This window comes from Oncorhynchus kisutch, linkage group LG21, assembly GCF_002021735.2.
Source record: "Oncorhynchus kisutch isolate 150728-3 linkage group LG21, Okis_V2, whole genome shotgun sequence".
Taxonomy (NCBI): domain Eukaryota; kingdom Metazoa; phylum Chordata; class Actinopteri; order Salmoniformes; family Salmonidae; genus Oncorhynchus; species Oncorhynchus kisutch.
In genome coordinates, this window is record NC_034194.2 from 1953705 (window position 1) to 1974145 (window position 20441).

General features: G+C 43.2%; 1 protein-coding gene and 1 long non-coding RNA gene across 2 annotated transcripts in view; both read left to right on the top strand.

The window, feature by feature from the left end:
- LOC109876269 (prolyl endopeptidase) overlaps window positions 1-20441 on the top strand; it is a 54391-nt gene that overhangs the window by 12363 nt on the left and 21587 nt on the right. The window contains exon 8 of the mRNA XM_020468719.2: window positions 2954-3145. Within this exon, the coding sequence (XP_020324308.2) occupies window positions 2954-3145 (192 nt within the window). The remainder of the gene's footprint in view (window positions 1-2953; window positions 3146-20441) is intronic.
- Window positions 12258-14500, top strand: LOC116356190 (uncharacterized). Its single transcript, XR_004204665.1, has 3 exons — window positions 12258-13240; window positions 13662-14016; window positions 14142-14500. It is a non-coding gene; the product is annotated as an uncharacterized LOC116356190 (long non-coding RNA).

Here is a 20441-nt window from a genome sequence, read left to right on the forward strand (position 1 = left end):
GGTGTGTTAGCTGGGGCAAAAGTGTGACACCAATCAACTGACTATGTTTAGTTGAGTATTGGAGTCAGGTGTGTTAGCTGGGGCAAAAGTGTGACACCAATCAACTGACTATGTTTAGTTGAGTATTGGAGTCAGGTGTGTTAGCTGGGGCAAAAGTGTGACACCAATCAGGCCCCCCGAAGACTGGAGGGTCCCGGGCCTGCATCATGCTATGCACACGTGACAATTAATTCACACATGGTGTGATGGTCGACATGCTAAATAAAATAAAGGCCTGGCCCTAATCATGACATAAAGGCCTGGCCCTAATCATGACATAAAGGCCTGGCCCTAATCATGACATAAAGGCCTGGCCCTAATCATGACATAAAGGCCTGGCCCTAATCATGACATAAAGGCCTGGCCCTAATCATGACATAAAGGCCTGGCCCTAATCATGACATAAAGGCCTGGCCCTAATCATGACATAAAGGCCTGGCCCTAATCATGACATAAAGGCCTGGCCCTAATCATGACATAAAGGCCTGGCCCTAATCATGACATAAAGGCCTGGCCCTAATCATGACATAAAGGCCTGGCCCTAATCATGACATAAAGGCCTGGCCCTAATCATGACATAAAGGCCTGGCCCTAATCATGACATAAAGGCCTGGCCCTAATCATGACATAAAGGCCTGGCCCTAATCATGACATAAAGGCCTGGCCCTAATCATGACATAAAGGCCTGGCCCTAATCATGACATAAAGGCCTGGCCCTAATCATGACATAAAGGCCTGGCCCTAATCATGACATAAAGGCCTGGCCCTAATCATGACATAAAGGCCTGGCCCTAATCATGACATAAAGGCCTGGCCCTAATCATGACATAAAGGCCTGGCCCTAATCATGACATAAAGGCCTGGCCCTAATCATGACATAAAGGCCTGGCCCTAATCATGACATAAAGGCCTGGCCCTAATCATGACATAAAGGCCTGGCCCTAATCATGACATAAAGGCCTGGCCCTAATCATGACATAAAGGCCTGGCCCTAATCATGACATAAAGGCCTGGCCCTAATCATGACATAAAGGCCTGGCCCTAATCATGACATAAAGGCCTGGCCCTAATCATGACATAAAGGCCTGGCCCTAATCATGACATAAAGGCCTGGCCCTAATCATGACATAAAGGCCTGGCCCTAATCATGACATAAAGGCCTGGCCCTAATCATGACATAAAGGCCTGGCCCTAATCATGACATAAAGGCCTGGCCCTAATCATGACATAAAGGCCTGGCCCTAATCATGACATAAAGGCCTGGCCCTAATCATGACATAAAGGCCTGGCCCTAATCATGACATAAAGGCCTGGCCCTAATCATGACATAAAGGCCTGGCCCTAATCATGACATAAAGGCCTGGCCCTAATCATGACATAAAGGCCTGGCCCTAATCATGACATAAAGGCCTGGCCCTAATCATGACATAAAGGCCTGGCCCTAATCATGACATAAAGGCCTGGCCCTAATCATGACATAAAGGCCTGGCCCTAATCATGACATAAAGGCCTGGCCCTAATCATGACATAAAGGCCTGGCCCTAATCATGACATAAAGGCCTGGCCCTAATCATGACATAAAGGCCTGGCCCTAATCATGACATAAAGGCCTGGCCCTAATCATGACATAAAGGCCTGGCCCTAATCATGACATAAAGGCCTGGCCCTAATCATGACATTAAGGCCTGGCCCTAATCATGACATAAAGGCCTGGCCCTAATCATGACATTAAGGCCTGGCCCTAATCATGACATTAAGGCCTGGCCCTAATCATGACATTAAGGCCTGGCCCTAATCATGACATTAAGGCCTGGCCCTAATCATGACATTAAGGCCTGGCCCTAATCATGACATTAAGGCCTGGCCCTAATCATGACATAAAGGCCTGGCCCTAATCATGACATAAGGCGGCCCTATCATGACATAAAGGCCTGGCCCTAATCATGACATAAAGGCCTGGCCCTAATCATGACATAAAGGCCTGGCCCTAATCATGACATAAAGGCCTGGCCCTAATCATGACATAAAGGCCTGGCCCTAATCATGACATAAAGGCCTGGCCCTAATCATGACATAAAGGCCTGGCCCTAATCATGACATAAAGGCCTGGCCCTAATCATGACATAAAGGCCTGGCCCTAATCATGACATAAAGGCCTGGCCCTAATCATGACATTAAGGCCTGGCCCTAATCATGACATAAAGGCCTGGCCCTAATCATGACATTAAGGCCTGGCCCTAATCATGACATTAAGGCCTGGCCCTAATCATGACATTAAGGCCTGGCCCTAATCATGACATTAAGGCCTGGCCCTAATCATGACATTAAGGCCTGGCCCTAATCATGACATTAAGGCCTGGCCCTAATCATGACATAAAGGCCTGGCCCTAATCATGACATAAAGGCCTGGCCCTAATCATGACATTAAGGCCTGGCCCTAATCATGACATAAAGGCCTGGCCCTAATCATGACATAAAGGCCTGGCCCTAATCATGACATAAAGGCCTGGCCCTAATCATGACATAAAGGCCTGGCCCTAATCATGACATAAAGGCCTGGCCCTAATCATGACATAAAGGCCTGGCCCTAATCATGACATAAAGGCCTGGCCCTAATCATGACATAAAGGCCTGGCCCTAATCATGACATAAAGGCCTGGCCCTAATCATGACATAAAGGCCTGGCCCTAATCATGACATAAAGGCCTGGCCCTAATCATGACATTATTTGTTTTGCCATATTGGCTATAAATCATGCCAAATCTCCTTAGATTTTTTTCTTCTTCATTTGAGCTCAATGGGAAAACCTGGTTAAATGGGCAAAATCCATCCATAAGCAGATCTTTTGATTAGCCCTCTGTGTGCATCGCATTGGATCACTCATTGTATCCCCTTGTATCTCTTTCTTCTCCAGGCCTGTTGCCGTGGGTGAAGCTGATAGACAACTTTGATGCGGAGTACGAGTACGTGACCAATGAGGGCACAGTCTTCACCTTCAAGACCAACCTAGAGGCCCCGCGCTACCGCCTCATCAACATAAACTTTGCCCAGCCTGTCCAGGCCAACTGGAAGGAGCTTATCCCCCAGCACGACAAGGACGTCATCGGTAGGTCACAGACAATTGAAGACAGTTTTACGCAAATAATATACTTTATACAGAAGCTAGACAAAAATATATACTAAAGAGGAAAAAACAATGTCCATTCACTGCTTGCTACTACCAACAAGTGATCTTTAAAAGGCAGCCTAATGAAGATGTTTTGATTAGGTCGACGGAATTGTCCGTAGAGCTCCGAGACAGGATTGTGTTATGGCACAGATCTGGTGAAGGGTACCAAAACATTTCTGCAGCATTGAAGGTCCCCAAGGTCACAGTGGCCTCCATAATTATTAAAAGGAAGAAGTTTGGAAACACCAAGACTCTTCATAGAGCTGGCTGCCCGGCCAAACTGAGCAATCGGGGGAGAAGGGACTTGGTCAGGGAGGTGACCAAGAACCCGATGGTCACTCTGACAGAGCTCTAGAGTTCCATTGTGGGGATGGGAGAACCTTCCAGAAGAACAACTATCTCAGTGGTCGATCGATTAATCGGAAAGGCCGATTAATTAGGGCCGAGTTCAAGTTTTCATAACAATCGGAAATCGGTATTTTTGGGCGCAAATAAAAAAGGCTTAGCCTTTTGTTAATCCACCTGTCTCAGATTTTGAAATTATACTTTACAGCGAAAGCAATCCAAGTGTTTGTGTAAGTTTATCGATTGCTCGACAAAACAATAAGTACACTTAGCATCAGGTAACTTGATCACGAAATTCAGAAAAGCAATTAAATTAATCGTTTACCTTTGATCTTCAGATGTTTTCACTCACGAGACTCCCAGTTAGACGACAAATGTTCCTTTTGTTCCATAAAGATATTTTTTGTATCCAAATACCTCCGTTAGTTTGGTGCGTTATGCCCAGGAATCCACCAGAAAGAGCGGTCACGACAACGCAGACAAAAATTGCAAATTATATCTATAATGTCCACAGAAACATGTCAGACGTTTTTTATAATCAATTCTCAGGGTGTTTTTTAAATATCTATTCGATAATATATATCAACCGGGACAGTTGGCTTTTCACTAGGACCGGGAGTAACAAAAGAGTAACTCTTTTGCGCACAATTCACTCTGAGCCCCCACCTATCCACTTACGCAATGTTATCTTTCTGGCTCATTCTTCAAAATAAAAGCCTGAAACTATGTCTGAAGACTGGTGACACCTTAATTAAAGAAGCGATAGGAAAAGGAATCTGGTTGATATCCCTTTAAATGGCGCAATGGGAGGCTATGGAACATGGAGTTTTCAAAATAGAAGCCACTTCCTGGTTTGATTTTTCTCAGGGTTTCGCCTGCAATATCAGTTCTGTTATACTCACAGACAATATTTTGACAGTTTTGGAAACTTTTTAGTGTTTTCTATCCTAATCTGTCAATTATATGCATATTCTAGCATCTGGTCCTGAGAAATAGGCCGTTTACTTTGGGAACGTTATTTTTCCCCCTAGCTTCAAGAGATTAACTGACTTGTTCAGTGGCAGAACGACAGATTTTCACCTTGTCAGCTCGGGGCATCCAATCTTGCAACCTTACAGTTAACTAGTCCAACAGTCTAACGACCTGCCTCTCTCTCGTATCACTCCCCTTGGCTTACTGCATTCGCGTAACAGGCAGGCTCCTTGTGAAGTTGCTAGCTAGCATTAAACTTATCTTATAAAAAACAATCAATCATAATCACTAGTTAACTACACATGGTTGATGATATTACTAGATACTATCTAGCGTGTCCTGCGTTGCATATAATCTGACTGAGCATACAAGTATCTAAGTATCTGACTGAGCGGTGGTAGGCAGAAGCAGGCGCGTAAACATTCATTCAAACAGCACTTGAGTGCGTTTTGCCAGCAGCTCTTCGTTGTGCGTCAAGCATTGAGCTGTTTATGACTTCAAGCCTATCAACTCCCGAGATTAGGATGGTGTAACCGAAGTGAAATGGCTAGCTAGTTAGCGCGCGCTAACTAGAGGGACGGAAGCCATACTGTTACACTGGCAATACTAAAGTGCCTAAGAACATCCAATAGTCAGAGGGAAATAGTCCTATAATTCCTATAATAACTACAACCTAAAACTTCTTACCTGGGAATATTGAAGACTCATGTTAAAAGGAACCACCAGCTTTCATATGTTCTGAGCAAGGAACTGAAACGTTAGCTTTCTTACGTAGCACATATTGCACTTTTACGTTCTTCTCCAACACTTTGTTTTTGCATTATTTAAACCAAATTGAACATGTTTCATTATTTACCTGAGGTTAAGTTGAGGATAAATTATATTATTAAGTTAAAATAAGTGTTCATTCAGTATTGTTGTAATTGTCATTATTACAAAAACATTTTTAAATCGGCCGATCGGCTTTTTTGGTCCTCCTATTATCGGTATTGGTGTTGAAAGATCATAATCGGTTGACCTCTAAAAGAGAAACAATATTCTCTGGTCTGATGACACTAATATTGAACTCTTTGGCCTGAATGCCAAGCATCACGTCTGGAAGAACCTGGCACCATCCCTACAGTGAAGCATGGTGGTGGCAGCATAATGCTGTGGGGATGTTTTTCAACTGCAGGGACTCAGGGTCGAGGGAATTGTTAATGGAGCAAAGTAAAGAGTTCCTTGATGAAAACCTGCTACAGAGTGCTCAGGACCTCAGACTTGGGCAAAGGTTCGCCTTCCAACAGGACATTGACCCTAACTACACAGTCAAGACAACGCAGGAGTGCCTTTGGGATATGTCTGAATGTCCTTGAGTGGCCCAGCCAGAGCCTGGACTTGAACACAATCGAACACCTCTGGAAAGACCTGGAAATAACTGTGTAGCAACACTCTCCATCCAACCTGACAGCACTTGAGAGGATCTGAGAAGACGAATGGGAGAAACTCCCCGAATACAGATGTGCCAAGCTTGTAGCGTCATGACCAAGAAGACTCTGTAATCGCTGCCAAAGGTGCTTCAACAAAGTACTGAGTAAAGGGTCTGAATACGTTTGTAAATATCTGTTTTTTTATTTGGGGGGGGATTTAATCCAATGTAGAATAAAGCTTTAATTTAACAATGTTGAAAAGTCAAGGGGTCTGAATACTTATCGAATGCACTGTAGGTTTTTACCAAACACTTTTTGGCTGCAGCCAACAGTGATGACACAACTTTTAAAAAATAATCATAAATATTTGTATAGCGTTTTCAATACAAGGAACAAAGTGCTTTACATCATAAAATATTAAAATAAAAGTACTAACAAAGACCGGATGAAGGAGAATTTAAAATAATCCATTAAAATCATCTTTATAAGTGTGTCTTCAGCAGGGTTTTAAGAGGCACTGAATCTACAAGTCTGATCTCCTCTAGCAGATCATTCCAAAGTCTAAGGGTCCTAATGGCAAATTTCTAGTCTCCTTTAGTTTTCAATCTAGACTTTGGAATGATCTACAGAGCCCTGTCAGAGGATCTCAGGCTGCGTCCTGGCTCGTAGGGATATTCAAGATCAGATATATAGTACGATTTAATAAAACATTTAAATCTATTCTCAAAGTGACTGGTAGCCAGTGTAGAGAAGCTAAAGTGTGATATGTGTACATTTTATTTTGCCTGTTAAAAGCTGAGCTGCATCATTTTGAACTAACTAGACCAGGGTTGTCAAACTAATTTTGCCCCGTGGGCCGCATTCTGTTGTTAAGGAGGTCCGTGCTGAAAGTTGGTTATATTTCCTTGCTGTCAATATTTGCAAAAAGTAGTCCTCACAGTTAAAAAAAATATGTAATGTTTACTCAAACCAACTACGGGCTGGATTGAACCACTTTTGGGGCCTAATGTTTGACACCCCTTAACTAAACAATGCAGTGATTTCTGGCAGACATTAATACAGAGTTAATTTTATTCCCTCACGCCTAGATTACTGTATGTATAACTTTGTCCAGATCAGTGACTAAAATAAATACTTGACTTTAGCTGTCTCTTAGATGATAAAAGCAGGACTGGACAAACTTCTTTACATGCATCTCAAGGTTTAGGTCAGGTTCAAAGAAGACACCAATGTTTCTGGCCGCAGGCTTTACATTGGTTGACTAATGAGGTGTGGGACAAATATCATTGAGCTTGAGAAAATGGTAAGACATACAATATTTGACGTCAGCAAGACACTTAAGGGTAGCTACGCTAGCTTGGTCATTGAGTCTGATTGGTAAATACAGCTGTGTGTCAATCATAACTAAATGTAATGATTGCGAATGATAAATGGAAGCATGTACTGAGAAAAATGGATGGGGCCCAGAATTGACACCTGAGGGACACCGTAGTGAATAGGTGTTGGGGACAATACTGAACCACCCATGCTCACTGAGAAACATCTACCACATAGATATGACCTGAACCACTGGTGGGCAGCGTGAGAGATTCCTACCTAGCCGGTCAACAAAGATGTTATGATCAATAGTATCAAACGCGTCACTGAGATCCAAAATAACTACAATAGAGCTGACGTGACAATCATTAATGTGATCACTGCTATTCATCAATTTAATTACCTACTTGTTTAATTACTTACCTGTTTAATTATTAATTAATCATGTAACATTGAACTCATTAGGAATTTGGGGCACCACTGGAGGAGTTTGTTTAATGAGTCACCATTTCCCGAATTAGCTCAAGAATATAGATATACTAGTCATAAATGAATCATTTCCTCATATCAGTCTCATTCTGAACATCGTAGACTCTGCACAAATCTGGGTCTCACTAATCATTCCATACCACACACATTTATTTACTAACAAGATAAATGAATGTGGTGTGTGTGTGTGTGTATACAATGACAACAGGTCCCTAGCGGACCAACACGACATGACATGTTACACAAGATGGAGATTTAGAGAGAGAGCGAGGGAGAGAGAGCAAGAGAGAAAAGCAACACTTGGATACATTTGGGAACTATACTTATAATAGCCCTAATACCTTGACCCGATCTGCCGTTCTTATGGGTAAGAAGTATAATGCATGTATTTACGTGTTGTCTTCATTGGGTGTCTTTGTTGGGCCCAGGCCTTCGTGGGCTTAGTGAGAAAGGTTCGACAGAGGCCTTGTTCTTTGGCTGACCGTCTCCTTCGTTCTCGGGTGTAAGTATCTGATTGTCCACAAGATGTCACAATGTCCTTTCTCTTAGTTGTCTTTTTCCTTGTATTCGTTCTGGAAGAGTGGTCTTCTGAGGACGGCTAATCAGTGAAATAGATGTTCCCAGCATGGGGATGAAAGCAGTGTAGACAAACGATGACTTGAAGAGAATAACCAAATAGTCCTGCTTGAATTCATCATCTTAGATACAGTACTCAACCGTAGCATTGATTGTTAAGAGGTTCCTTTGTCTTCAATCTCATGTTGCGTTTTCAGGGTCGTGACTAATCATAGACCTCGGCTGCAGCTCGTGGTCATTCTAGTCTGATATATTAATTATTAACTCAAATGCTTTATACCCTCGAGTAAAAAGGGGGCGTTTCCATCTTGCTGACACCTCTGGGTTCCCTGGGGGCGTAGCTAGTTTCAAGGCAAGGTATCAGAATTTACTATGATCTCGTTTGGAGAACTAAAATCACAACTTTATCGTCACAAAAATATTGTCTTTATCCTGGATACTTCACGCTGTGTGGAAAAGATGTAAACATGATATAGACCGTATGAAAACTCTTCGAGTTACAATGTTTTTGTTATAAAAATCGCTGAAGTTGGAGACTTTTATCTCCCTCACCAACTTCAAACATCAGCTATCTGAGCAGCTAACCGATCGCTGCAGCTGTACATAGTCTATTGGTAAATAGCCCACCCTTTTCACCTACCTCATCCCCATACTGTTTTTATTTATTTACTTTTCTGCTCTTCTGCACACCAATATCTCTACCTGTACATGACCATCTGATCATTTATCACTCCAGTGTTAATCTGCAAAATTGTAATTATTTGCCTACCTCCTCATGCCTTTTGCACACATTGTATATAGACCCCCCCTTTGTTTTCTACTGTGTTATTGACTTGTTAATTGTTTACTCCATGTGTAACTCCGTGTTGTCTGTTCACACTGCTATGCTTTATCTTGGCCAGGTCGCAGTTGCAAATGAGAACTTGTTCTCAACTAGCCTACCTGGTTAAATAAAGGTGAAATAAAAAAAATAAAAAATAAAAATAACATCTTAATTTAATGACATGACAAAGTAGACATTCATCTAATTAATTTTTGCTCCTGCACCACACTGTCAGGTCATTGACCTCCCTGTAGGCTGACTCATCGTCACCGGTGATCAGGGCAACCACCATCGTGACGTCAACGACCTTGATAATGGTGGTCACACAGTCGTGGGTGAACAGGGAGTACAGGAGGGGACTAAGCACACATCACCTCCACCACGCTGACCCTTAACACAGGGATGTTGCCTACCCTCACCACCTGGGGTCAGCCCGTCAAAGTCCAGTTGCATAGAGAGGTGTTCAGACCCAGAGTCCTAAGCTTGGAGGGGATAATGGTGTTGAACGCTGAGCTGTAGTCAATGAACAGCATTCTCACATAGGTTTTCCTCTTATCTAGGTGGGTGAGGGCAGTGTGGAGAGCAATTGAGATTGATTGTGGTCATCTTAAAACACCCAGTCCTCTGGGTCAGCGATGGCCCTCACACCCGGCTTGATGTTGTTGTCAAAGCGTGCATAAAATGCATTGAATTCGTCTGATAGGGAGGTGTCGTTGGGCAGATCACGGTTGGGTTTTCCTTTGTACTCCGTAATAGACTGTAGCCCATGCCACGTGTCGGAGCCTGTGAGATCTGATTCCACCTTATTCCTGTATTGTCCTTTTGATGACTCTGCAGAGGTCATAGTGGGCCTTCGTGTACTTATTGCTGTCTTTGGCTGTAGCATCAGTGTTTTCTGCGATAGCTCTGTGTGCTATATATATCACACACACCCTATACCATTCAAGTTTGGACACACGTACTCATTCCAGGGTTTTTCTTTATTTTTGCTATTTTCTACATTATAGAATAATAGTGTAGACATCAGAACTATTAAATAACACATGGAACCAAAAACGTGTTAAACAAATCAAAATATATGTTATATTTGAGATTCTTCAAAGTAGCCGCCTGTTGCCTTGATGACAGCTTTGCACAGTCTTGGAATTCTCTAAACCAGCCTCATGAGGTAGTCACCTGGAATTAATTTCAATGAACAGGTGTGCCTTAAGTTAATTTGTGGAATTTCTTTCCTTAATGCATTTGAGCCAATCAGTTGTGTTGTGAAAAAGTAGGTGGGATATAGAGAATATAGCCCTATTTGGTGAAATATTATGGCAAGAACGGCTCAAGTAAGCAAAGAGAAATGACTGTCCATTACTTTAAGACATGAAGGTCAGTCAATACAGAAAATGTCAAGAACTTTGAAAGATTCTTCAAGTGCAGTCACAAAAACCATCAAGCGCGATGATGAAACTGGACATAGGAAAGGAAGATGACCGCCACATGAAAGGAAGTCCCGAAGTTATCTCTGCTGCAGAGGATAAGTTCATTAGAGTTACCAGCCTCAAAAATGGCAGCCCAAATAATTGCTTCACAGAGTTCAAGTAACAGACACATCTCAACATCAACTGTTCAGAGGAGACTGGGTGAATCAGGCCGTCATGGTCGAATTGCTGCAAAGAAACCACTACTAGAATAAGAGACTTGCATGGGCCAAGAAACATGAGCAAAGAACATTAGACCGGTGTAAATCTGTTCTTTTGGTCTGAGTCCGAATTAGATTTTTACATTCCAACTGCCATGTCTTTGTGAGACATAGAGTAGGTGAATGGATGCTCTCAGCATGTGTGGTTCCCACTGTGAAGCATGGAGGAGGTGCTGTGATTGTGGGGGGGTGCTTTGCCGTTGACGCAGTCTGTGATTTATTGAGAATTCAAGGCACACTTAACCAGCATGGCTACCACAGCATTCTGCAGCGATACGCCGTCCCATCTGGTTTGGGCTTAGTGGGACTGATTTGTTTTTCAACAAACCCAACACACCTCCAGGGTGTTTGAGGGCTATTTGACCAAGAAGGAGTGCGATCGAGTGCTGCATCAGATGACCTGGCCCCCACAATCGCCCGAGCCGAGCGCGATGGGACAAGGAATTCCTGGCCGGCCAAACCCTCCCCTAATTCGTACGAAGCTGAGACAATTGTGCGCCACCTCATAGGCCTCCCGGTCACGGCTGGCTTTGACACAACCTAGGATCAAACCCGGGCCTGTAGTTTTTCCTCAAGCACTGCAATACAGTGTTATGACCCTTGCTCAGCCGATGCATTTTCTATTGAAGCCGGTGACTGAGGTGGTTCACTCTTCAATGTTATCGGTGGAGTCATTAAACATATTCCAATCAGCACTAGCAAAGCAGTCTTGAAGCATACCCTCTGATTCTGGTGACCATTTCTCAATGGAGCGAATCGCGGGTACTTCCTGTTTCAGCTTTTGCTTGTAAACCGGAAGTAAAAGTACGGAGTCGTGATATGATTTGCAGAATGGAGGACGAGGGAGGGTCTTGTATGCTTGCTTGTGGGTAGAATAGCAGTAGGACTAGGACTTAATCGCCCCTAGTGGTTTGGAGACGTGTTGATGAAAGATGGGCATCAAGTGTCTTATTGATGCCGGCTTAAAATTGCAGATAGTTTGTAGCCTTGCACAGTTTAAGCGCCAGCTTATTCTTTTTATTGTCCTGTGGTGAAATGTTTACAGCAGTCCCGATAACAGCTGAAAACTACCTCGGGAGGTAGAAGGGCCGGCATTTGACCATAAGGTATTCCAAGACGGGTGAACAGTGGGTTGACACTGCCATCGTGTTGGAATTACCACACCAGTTGGAGTTGATGAGGTAAACGCCTCCCTCCCCCCTCGATTTCCCCGACTCCACTGTCCAGTGCGGCCCATGAGAATTGAGAATCCGAGTTGAATAGCCGTGGGGGGTATCTTGTCTGAGAGCCATGTTTCTGAAAAGCAAAGAATATTGCAATTCCAAGAGTCTCATTGGTAGCAAATTCATTTTATTATCAAGTACTTGTGCCAGTAGAATGGAGCGTTTCCCTTTGACTTAATCTCACCAAGAACCCCCCCCCCCCCCCCTCTCTTGCCTCTGTAACACCAGCTTTTCCTCTTCGGTAGCCTGAAAATTGGGTTGGAATTACAGAGAGAGCCCAGGGCAGATTAGCTGATGTAGAAGCCAGAATAGGGGTAAGTAACTAAAGATCTGATGTTCAAGAGTTCTTGTCGGTTGTAAGAAATAATAGATGATAAGTGTAAGTAGACTAAAAATAAACACAAGATTTTTCACAAAATAAGCGAAGTTGGGCCAGAGCTTGCAAAACGGTGGCCATTCAATACGGCGCCATGCTGAAATAGGCTGGAAAGGAGCCAGAGGTCAGGAAGCTATTTACAATAAACAGAATGTTGGGGCCAACAGTAGGCATAACCTCTTTTAGTAGTCTAGTAGGGCTCACGTACATGGAGTTGCCGTACGTGCTTCCTGACCAGAAATGTTGGTATGGTGTCAGCTACTGTCAATCGGAGTTCTAATATTTTCTATCTTTCCTGTAAAGAATCGTTAAAAAAATTGCAGAGATCAGGTAATGCGAGCATGTCACTGTTAAGGCAGCCGCATGCTTCCCACCCGGAACAGTTCGGTACAGTTTGTGCATATTATTAACGTTTTGTATTATGGTTTGGGTTTTGTCGGCTATTTGGGCGCATTTTTTTTCTCTAAGCCTCTGTCTGTGATTGGTCAACTGCAGGGGTGCTTCTTGTCGATTCAGCCCGAAACTCCGTGTGGATTCAGCATGGTGAATGACAACGTCATGCATCGATTGACTGATATGATTCTAGCCATGCATTATATAAACACTACCATGTAAATGCCAATTCATGGAGGGAGATTGCGGAGACGCTGGAGTCCGACCTGACCACTTGTTAAAAAAAAAAGTGTTCGCAACCAGTTCAAGGCAAAGAAAAGAAACAAGGGCCGCAGTGGAGATGCTGGTGGAAAGGCTTCTCCAGGAATGTTGCTGGCTTTTACGGCAGGTGAAGCAACATGTCATCTTCACCAAAGGATGGGGTATGTTGTATTTTTCTATTGTAGTTAACGAAAAGAGTAGCCATGTTTTGCCAACAATAGCGAGCCACCTAGTGCTAGCTACTTGGCTAATGGCTAGCTAGCCTAGTCGTGCAGGGGAAGCAAGCCAACCAACTAAACTAAAGATCTTTTCAACTTTTGATTAAACAATTTTGTCATAGAAAGAAAAACATAAGCTTCCCAAAGTCAATGTTTGTTAGCAAGGTCCAGCTAGTCAAAATGTTGCAAACGTTTGAGCAGAGTTGAGTAGCTAGGCCAGGCCAGGCCTACTCACCTCTGCTCAAACGTTTGCAACATTATATAGTCTATTGCGGTCTCGTTTAATGATATTTAATGTTCATTAATGTTCATTAATGTTTTGCAATGTGTACTAAATAGCCCTCTGCTTTTTTTTATTTTCAAGGAACAAACACCAGTGAATGCAGACGGCACCTGGTTTTGTTCTCTGCACCCCAGCACTTCCTGTTCACCGGCCCCAAGCACGACCGCTGTCCCCAGTACTAACTCTTGACCGGCCCCCAGCCCATCTCCCGCACTGAGTTGCAGTGCAGAATTAGGAACAATCTCCATGCAGGACTTGAGCAACTCTATCCTGGGCCCACCGGAGAACTACTCCACTGGCTTGCTCCTCACCGACGCCACAGAGCAGCAGCAGTAGTAGCAGGGGTGTGAGAAGAATGGAGAAAAGGGCTGCAGACTCCGTCTGGACATCAAGATCTGGACAACATCATGCACCAAGCCACCAGCTTGTCCCAGAGGTAAATAAATCAAAATGTCAGACTTTACTCTGATCTCCTTTCCTCTCTTCCGTTTTCTTTTTTTCCTCTTCACCATGCACACTCTCCAGACACTCCTAATTTCCCTCCTCTTCTCATCCCCACAGGGTCCTGGCACCTATGGATGAACTCTCGCCAAAACTCTGGGAGGAATTAGATCACCAGCTGCATGAGTTTGCGCATGACGAATATGTACCACGACGACTGGGACCATAGTGAAATTAACAACTTGTTCTGTTCAGATATCTCTGAAGTCAGACACTAGACACTTTAATTTTATTTATCGTACTTTTGTTGTTTACATGTCTGTTTTACTATTGTTCTGAAATATTTATATAATATTTATATCTACTCTTGTCACTATATTTCACCCTTTTGTTGTTTACATGTCTGTTCATAGCAGACACTTTAGTATTGTGGTATATTTTCAGAAACAAGAATAAAGGTTTATTTGTGTCCTGAAAAAGCACTGACATTTCTTCATTTCAATACAAGTTGTTTCAATGGATTATATTTGAACATCAATTGCTGACAACGACTTTACAGGCTTGTGGTGTAGTTCGGTCTAATCTAAATTACTGCACACTGAGGCGTCCCAGAATCGGCTTGAATTTTATTAACAAGATTTAAAACTACTGGTTACAGTGCACATCAGGAACCTTCATCCTTGAAGATGATGCCGAATGCATAATCAACGAGAGGGGGTAGTTCCAGGATTTAAAACTACTGGTTACAGTGCACATCAGGAACCTTCATCCTTGAAGATGATGCCGAATGCATAATCTAATTCTCCGACAACGAGAGGGGGTAGTTCCAGGATTTAAAACTACTGGTTACAGTGCACATCAGGAACCTTCATCCTTGAAGATGATGCCGAATGCATAATCAACGAGAGGGGGTAGTTCCAGGATTTAAAACTACTGGTTACAGTGCACATCAGGAACCTTCATCCTTGAAGATGATGCCGAATGCATAATCTAATTCTCCGACAACGAGAGGGGGTAGTTCCAGGATTTAAAACTACTGGTTACAGTGCACATCAGGAACCTTCATCCTTGAAGATGATGCCGAATGCATAATCAACGAGAGGGGGTAGTTCCAGGATTTAAAACTACTGGTTACAGTGCACATCAGGAACCTTCATCCTTGAAGATGATGCCGAATGCATAATCTAATTCTCCGACAACGAGAGGGGGTAGTTCCAGGATTTAAAACTACTGGTTACAGTGCACATCAGGAACCTTCATCCTTGAAGATGATGCCGAATGCATAATCTAATTCTCCGACAACGAGAGGGGGTAGTTCCAGGATTTAAAACTACTGGTTACAGTGCACATCAGGAACCTTCATCCTTGAAGATGATGCCGAATGCATAATCTAATTCTCCGACAACGAGAGGGGGTAGTTCCAGGATTTAAAACTACTGGTTACAGTGCACATCAGGAACCTTCATCCTTGAAGATGATGCCGAATGCATAATCTAATTCTCCGACAACGAGAGGGGGTAGTTCCAGGTATGCCCAGGTTTATTGAGATGTTACCTGTCATTCAGGAGGTGTCCAAGAGAAAGTCATATTAGGTCAACAAAGAAATATACAATTTTCCAGGATCCAAAAGCCTTGATAAAATGGCACTTGTCATAAAGAGGTGTATGCAGTAACAAAGGAAATTTATTCCAACATTCTCAACATACCTGGATAAGGGTTCTCGAGTGAGGTTCTCATGTAGGGGAAAAGCTTGATCTCTGAGGAAAATATGAGGACTTGGCATTGTGGTGCCTAGCAGGACAGCTGGCGGGGGTAAATAAAGAGTCTTCTGCAACAGTTTGGACTCAATAACTCTTAACACTCCCATAGCTCTCTCGGCTTTATGCACCAACATACACCATTGTGGGCATCTTCTCTGTCTCTGTGTTTTGCCTATTGTACAGGGCATTTCCACATTTTGTTACATTGCAGCCTTGTTCTAAAATGAATTAAATTTAAAAAATGACAAAGCAAAAACAGTTTTTTTAGAAACATTTATTGTTTACATAAGTATTCAGACCCTTTGTTCTGAGACTGGAGACTGAGCTCAGATGCATCCTGTTTCCATTAATCATCCTTGATGGTTTTACTTGATTCAAGTCTGTGGTAAATTCAATTGATTGCACATGCTTTGGAAAGTCACACACTTGTCTATATAATGTCCCACAGTTTACAGTGCATGTCAGAGAAAAAGCCAAGCCATGAGGTTGAAGGAATTGTCAGTAGAGCTCCGAAACGGGATTGTGTCGGCACTTCTGCAGCATTGAAGGTCCCCAAGAACACCGTGGCCTCCATCACTCTTAAGTGGAAGACGCTTGGAACCACCAAGACTCTTCCTAAAGCTGTCCGCCCGGCCAAACTGAGCAATCGGGTGAGAAGGGCCTTGGTCAGGGAGGTGACCAAGAACCTGATGGTCACTCTGACACAGCTCTAGAGTTTCTCTGGAAATGAGAGAACAGGATAACCATCTCTGCAGCATTTCACCGATCAGGCTTTTGATGGAAGCCACTCAGTAAAAGGCAGTAAAATTACAGCCTGCTTGGAGTTTGCCAAAAAGCACCTAAAGGGGGCATCCCGAGTCACGCAGCGGCCTAAAGCGATGCACAGTGCTTGAGGTGTCACTACAGACCCGGGTTGGATCCCAGGCTGTGTTGCAGCCGGCCTCGGAGCACAATTGGCCCCGCGTCGTCAAGGTTAGGGGAGGGTTTGGGCGGCCAGGATGTCCTTGTCCCATCGCGCTCCATCGCGTCCGGCCTGTGGCGGGCCGGGTGCATGCACGCTGACTTCGGTAGCCAGTAGTACGGTGTTTCCTCCAGCACATTGGTGCTTCTGGGTTAAGCGGGCAGTGTGTCAAGAAGCAGTGTGGCTCGGCAAGGTCGTGTTTCGGAGGACTTGTGGCTCTCAAACTTCACCTCTCCCGAGTCCCATCACTGCAACTCCCATACAGACGAGACTGTAACTACCTATTTGGATATTACAAAATTGGGGAGAAAAAGGGGTACATGTGTCTTATTTCATCAAATCAGGAAGCTTAAATCATCAGACAAGTTCAATGCATGTAGTTGATTTTATTAAAACACCTTATGTGTGTCTATATATGGAAAAATACATGTTTAAACATTTCCACCAATCAATTGGTCGAAAGAACAGATGACTTTCGGTTGACCAAGATTTAATTTAGTCGGGGACAGCACTACAAAGATGTATATTTGGCAACGATTGGGCGCTCGTATCGCTGTCCTCTAGAGTTAGAGTTTAAATTGGTAAACCGTGCCGCCTGGGATCTGCTTTAACCATGAATTCTTTCCCCATTCTCTCTGGATCTTCACCTTCATCCTCTATTTCCATTAAGCACCAGATGTTCCTGCATTGATCTAGTCTGTATATCAAGTAGGGATCTGCTCAACAACTTGTTCTCTCTCTTAAGTTACTTAATGTCAGCTTCGTTAACTTTGATGGTACCCTTCCGCTTTTTAGTTTCTCTTTCCAGTGTTACGTAGTTCTCATCACTCATTTCAAGGCATTCATCTCATGTACACTACCGTTAAAAAGTTTGGGGTCACTTAGAAATGCCCTTGTTTTCCATGAAAACATACATGAAATGAGTTGCGTAATGAATAGGAAATGTAGTCAATACGTTGACAAGGTTATAAGTAATGATTTTTAATTGAAATAATAATTGTGTCCTTCAAACTTTGCTTTCGTCAAAGAATCCTACAGTGCTTCCTGAAGCACCTCCCACAAGTTGGATTGGCTTGATGAGCACTTCTTACGTACCATAAGGTCAAGCTGCTCCCACAACAGCTCAATAGAGTTGAGATCCGGTGACTGTACGAGCCACTCCATTATAAACAGAATAATTGCTGACCGATTCTTCCCTAAATAGTTATTGTATAGTTTGGAGCTTTGGGTCATTGTCCTATTCTAGGAGAAATTGGCTCCAATTAAGGCACGCCCACAGAGTATGGCATGGCGTTGCAAAATGGAGTGATAGTCTTCCTTCTTCAAGATACCCTGTACACATCCGAGAGACTGAAAAGCAGCTTCTATCTCAAGGCCATCAGACTGTTAAACAGCCATCACTAACATTGAGTGGCTGCTGCCAACATACTGACTCAACTCTCTATCTCAAGGCCATCAGACTGTTAAACAGCCATCACTAACATTGAGTGGCTGCTGCCAACATACTGACTCAACTCTATCCACTCATATTTATATTCACATATTCTTATTCATTCCTTTACACTTGTGTGTGTATAAGGTAGTGGTTGTGAAATTGGTAGATATCACTGCACTGTCGTAACACCCGCATTAACATCTGCATTAACCATGTGTATGTGACCGATTTTGATTTGAAATCTCCCACTGTACCAGCACCAAAGCACCCCCAGACCATCACATTGCCTCCCCCAGACCATCACATTTCCTCCACCATGCTTGACAGATGGCGTCAAGCACTTCTCCAGCATCTTTTCATCTTTTCTGCGTCTCACAAATGTTTTTCTTTGTGATCTGAACACCTCAAACGTATATTTGTTTGTCCATAACACTTTTTTCCAATCTTCCTCTGTCCAGTGTCTGTGTTCTTTTGCCCATCTTAATCTTTTCTTTTTATTGGCCAGTCTGAGATATGGCTTTTTCTTTGCAACTCTGCCTAGAAGGCCAGCATCCCGGAGTCTCCTCTTCACTGTTGACGTTGAGACTGGACAGAGGAACTCTGCCTAGAAGGCCAGCATCCTGGAGTCTCCTCTTCACTGTTGATGTTGAGACTGGACAGAGGAACTCTGCCTAGAAGGCCAGCATCCCGGAGTCGCCTCTTCACTGTTGATGTTGAGACTGGTGTTTTGCGGGTACTATTTAATGAAGCTGCCAGTTGAGGACTTGTGAGGCGTTTGTTTCTCAAACTAGACACTCTAATGTACTTGTCCTCTTGCTCAGTTGTGCACTGGGACCTCCCACTCCTTTTTCTATTCTGGTTAAAGGCAGTTTGCTCTGTCCTATAAAGGGAGTATTAGACAGCGCTGTATGAGATCTTCAGTTTCTTGGCAATTTCTTGCATGGAATAGCCTTCATTTCTCAGAACAAGAATAGACTGATGAGTTTCAGAAGAAAGTGCTTTGCTTCTGCCATTTTGAGCCTGTAATCGAACCCACAAATCCTTGCGCTCCAGATACTCAACTAGTCTATAGAAGGCCAGTATTACTACTTCTTTAATCAGAACAGCAGTTTTCAGCTGTACTAACATAATTGCATAAGGGATTTCTAATGATCGATTAGCCTTTTAAAATGTTAAACTTGGATTAGCTAACACAACGTGCCATTGGAACGATGGTGTGATGGTTGCTGATAATGGGCCTATGTAGATATTTCATTTTAAAAAATCTGCCATTTCCAGCTACAATAGTCATTTACAACATTAACAATGTCTACACTGTATTTCTGATCAATTTGATGTTATTTTAATGGACAAAAAACATGTTTTTCTTTCAAAAACAAGGACATTTCTAAGTGACTCCAAACGTTTGAATGGTAGATTTAGGCATAACCGAAGATAGCAGGTCAGATGGTTTAAGCCAGGTTTCATTTTCATGTGAAAATATGAATACAGTGTTTTCCACTTGCGCCGGCTGTCGGCTATACAGCTATTTAGACTCATTTTTAGCTGGATACTTTTTCCACTTAAATTAACTAGGCTACTTTTCAATTCGCTAGTCAGAAAAGTCTGCCAAGCCCTCCACCTTTAGAATAAACATGCATCTTTTAGCGACCTATTGATAGGTAGGGCACCTGACCGTCACAAAGTGAGCGATAACAAGGAACGCTGCTGGTTTGACAGTCTGCCATATGTCCCGCCTCTTGGTACCTGGGGCGTGTGCTGTGGTCATGGTCAAATTTCTTTACACGGAGGGAGAGAGCATACATTTGCAAGTCCTATATAATGTGGTAACTAGGATTCGAAATCCACTTTGCTGGCACATATATTTTCTTTTGAGTGCAGGGTCCTACATTAACGATGGCCCGTTGGCCGAGGAGGGTGCAATTGTGGCCTGCAATTCGGGGCGTTCCTGCATGTGGGCATTCCTGCATCTGCAGGAACCCCCTGAGCGAAAATAAGCGCATGTCATCTTTATTTTAGGGAAAGTGATTTACAAAAGTAAACCTTCAATAGTGAACCTACTAGGAATATGCTGGCTACTGTTGATGGCCTGCAGAAAGAAGGCTACAAAAAGACCTAACATTTGTCTTGGCTAGCCTACTTTAGCCACGGAGATATCTCTTGGAACATTTGTCTTAAAGGAGCAGCGTCCCATTTTTAAATGTTCTCAAAATGACATGCTTTAGAAACAAAAATGAATGCAATTAATAGAATGCAATTCTAAA